This window comes from Acanthisitta chloris, unplaced genomic scaffold (genome assembly GCF_000695815.1).
Source record: "Acanthisitta chloris isolate BGI_N310 unplaced genomic scaffold, ASM69581v1 scaffold13320, whole genome shotgun sequence".
Taxonomy (NCBI): Eukaryota; Metazoa; Chordata; class Aves; order Passeriformes; family Acanthisittidae; genus Acanthisitta; species Acanthisitta chloris.
The window spans coordinates 1-3,552 of NW_008649979.1; the positions used below are offsets into that span (position 1 = coordinate 1).

The 3,552-nt window shown below is 38.6% G+C and overlaps 1 protein-coding gene across 1 annotated transcript in view; it reads right to left on the bottom strand.

Annotated features, from left to right (window-relative positions):
- Positions 1 to 807: 807 nt before the first annotated feature.
- Positions 808 to 3,552, bottom strand: part of LAP3 (leucine aminopeptidase 3) — a gene marked incomplete at its 5' end in the record, with an annotated part of 10,903 nt that continues 8,158 nt past the window's right edge. Inside the window, 4 exons of the mRNA XM_009081885.1 lie at positions 808 to 1,016; positions 1,124 to 1,236; positions 1,831 to 1,910; positions 2,274 to 2,376. Coding sequence (XP_009080133.1) covers positions 818 to 1,016; positions 1,124 to 1,236; positions 1,831 to 1,910; positions 2,274 to 2,376 — 495 coding nt within the window. The remainder of the gene's footprint in view (positions 1,017 to 1,123; positions 1,237 to 1,830; positions 1,911 to 2,273; positions 2,377 to 3,552) is intronic.

Consider the following 3,552-nt stretch of genomic DNA (forward strand, 5'->3'; position numbering starts at 1 on the left):
CCTCTAAAATCCTATGATTCTATGAAAACAAACCCCCACCCTCTGGGCATGGATCCCCAAATTGTGAAAAAATTCCCCACGTTTCAAGTCTGCTTGATATCTGAACTGAGAATACTGTCCCTGCTTGGAGCCCAACAGCCTCCCACCAGGAAAGGAGAACAAAAATCATGTGAGATGTGGACAAGTTCCCCAAAAAACCCCCACCAAGCACTAACTTGCTTGTCTTTGTCAAACAGTTCCAAGATACACACTTACTGACACGTTTAAGACTCACTACATAACTCCATGCTAATCACACTAATTGCAACAGCCCCAAATGGCTGTTGAAGCATCATTTCTCCCTCAGTACACACCAAGGGCAGTTTTGGTTTTTTCTAAGGAAAAGTGTCACAACAGCATTTTTATGAACAACTTGGCAGTTACCTTTCACACCACCTACAGTTCACCCAAAACTGAGGCACCCTCTGATCTCCTACTGTTCATTCTCTCTCAATAAAAACACACATCCAGGTAAGATACTTATTGTTTACAATAATTATGCTTCCTTTACATATAAAATAGGAGTCCCACTGTTTCCCATTATGATGTTTTGGTATTAAATATCTCAATAGTTCAAACAGAACATTTTTTATTTTAAGCTGCACGATATGGGATCACAAATCTGAAAGGTGAGATATTCTTATCCAAGTAATAATTTATAAAATGCATTTGTAGTTAATTGCCATAGTGAAAATATGCTTGGGACATACATTTATGAATAATACCTTTTAAGAATTTTTTTTTTTAAGGCAGAGTGGATGATTTTAAAACAAGTATTTTATTTGGCATTGTGACTGTCTTGACTTAATCGAGCTGCAAACTCTACAAGTGTTCTCGTGGGCCTCCCTGCCATGCCCTTCCGAAGATAGGGCACCTCATCTTTATTGGACATCACACCAGCTATATCCAGATGAGCCCAGTGAGAAGCAGTCACAAACTCCTTCAGAAATGCAGCAGCTGTGCATGCTCCTCCAGCTCTGTGGGAAGCAGAAAAATGGTGTTGTTTGTCAAGCAACTCCAACAGCACAAGTATTAAACAGACACTGAAACAAAGGGCCATGTGAAGGATATTGGTTTGTCTTACCTGCTGTACTTTCCAATGTTACTCACATCTGCAAGAGGACAGTCTGTGACTTGTTTTGTGTAATGTTCAAAAAGAGGCATTCTCCAAACTCTGTCTCCTGTCAAAATGCTGGCCTGAAAAAGAAACAGAGTTTGGACAAATTTTTGTTGTTTTAACTGCGTTTGTAAGCTCTGGTTTCATGCATGCTTTTTGTTTAGGTTTGATCACTCTAAAAATTTTCAGCTCGATATAATATGAGGCATTTATTTAGGAATACATTGCAAAACAAAACAGGAAATCCTACTTTTTAGGTACTTTAGTGTTAGGCAAAAGGCAACATCAAAGACCACATTTTTTTCTGTTTTTCCTCTTCCCTGGCTATATAAATCCTTCCCCTCAGAGGCTTCCTTGATCCTTGACCATTTCAGCCTCTCTGAATTTCTGTCTCAATGTTGTTAAGCAATATCAATTATCTTTTTAACATGAACAAATTCCTGCCAGTAGTCCAGAGCTTCTGCATATACACTAAGTTATCTGAACCTGCAGATCCTTGAGATGATGTGCATGATGTTTGGTGTATGGTATTACACCTCACTGAAAAGACAGTAATTAATAGCCAACATTCATTCTTTTCAATTAAATAGAGTACTAACACCATTCCTATGAATTTTCAAAATGTAGTAACAACATCTCTTTTAGATGATCCAGTGGTAGTGCAGATGGCTTACCTCATAAAGGTGAGTCCAAAGCCAAGAGGAATTTGTGAACACTCCAGTTGCAGCAGATCCCAATGCAACATCCATGGCACCTACAGAAACACACCTTCAAGTTTACATGACAAGGGCAAAGGTGGACCTGAGCTATTCCCTGCATCCTTACATAGCTAAAACATTTACATAATTAGTAGGACAAGAAATCATAAAAATTATATTGTTTCTCATGAAACTAAATTTTCTGTTCTCAGATTGACGTTTCTTAGCAGTATTTCTAAGATAATGTATTAAACAGTAAGTATCATCTCAAAAAAAATCTAGGTATTAGTATTTCCATATAGAATTATAAGTGAGTAGACTTTTTCCAGTTTATAAACCTCTCTATATATATCCATAGTCCAGTTGATGAGTAACAAAGAATTGACTTGCAAAATGAGCCAGGAAGGGGAACTGCTTACCTGTTAATGTTGCAGCATTCACAATAGCCCTTGCATTAAAATTGTGGGCATAACAGAGAGCATCAGCTAACAGCAGCCTTCCTTCTGCATCTGTGTTATCCACCTTCAGGAGGAAAATTAGTAAAAACAGATAAACTACTGTAAAATTCCTTTCACTGACATATTTCTTACATGTTATCTTAAACAGCTGTCAGGTACAGGCCCTGTGAACTTCAGGTAACCCAAATTTACTCAAACTACACTGACAAAAAAAGAAAAAATATAGTATTGATATACAGTTATGTTTATAAAATAAAAGAATATCTGTAGCTGAGGTTAAGTCATCTTTCAGCACTGCAACCTCCTCTGCAGGCTGGGCCTCTGTGCTGCTGGCTCCCCTGAAGAGATGCCCTAGTGGAGCATACAGGCTGCACTCCCAGAAAAGCCCCAGGAATCACAGGAGCTAGGATCTGGCTAATGGAAACTGCAAAGGAGGAGAGGGTACAACAAAAAAAGCACAGAAACCTGCCTGGAAACAGTTCCTTGTTATACTGCTTTCTCTTTGGATTTTGAAACTTCTTTCCTCTTAAAAAAAAAAAAAAGTCAATTTGCCCCTTTCCCCTTTCAGGAAAAATCAGTGAAAAAAAGTCAATTTGTCCCTTTCCCCTTTCAGGAAAAATCAGTGATGAATTCTGCAAGATTAATTGCATGAGCTACTAGCACTTTTGGAAATTTCCTCTTGGTTGGGGGAATACATGCCCAGTCTTTTCCCTCAAAGCAAAGGGTGACAGAATTTCATTTTAGGAGACAAACCTCAAGAAGTTGGAAGGTTCAGCAAGTCAAAAGTGGCAATTTGTCCCTTTCCCCTTTCAGGAAAAATCAGTGATGAATTCTGCAAGATTAATTGCATGAGCTACTAGCACTTTTGGAAATTTCCTCTTGGTTGGGGGAATACATGCCCAGTCTTTTCCCTCAAAGCAAAGGGTGACAGAATTTCATTTTAGGAGACAAACCTCAAGAAGTTGGAAGGTTCAGCAAGTCAAAAGTGGCAGAGTCACAGAAAGCCAGACAGAAAAATATTGATTAAGCCATCTACTTCTGCATTAAATCAGTGATCTACAGCACAATGACTTTCGGTACAATTCAATCTATTAGATGAGTATGGAACAGTTTGTAATAAATATGAAATATGTATTTTGGGCACTGATTTGGCAAGCTCCTTTGAACCAACAGCCCCTGTGACTCAGAGTTCTGATTGTACAGAGCAGCTTGGCAGCAGAAAGACCTTGGCAACATCAGC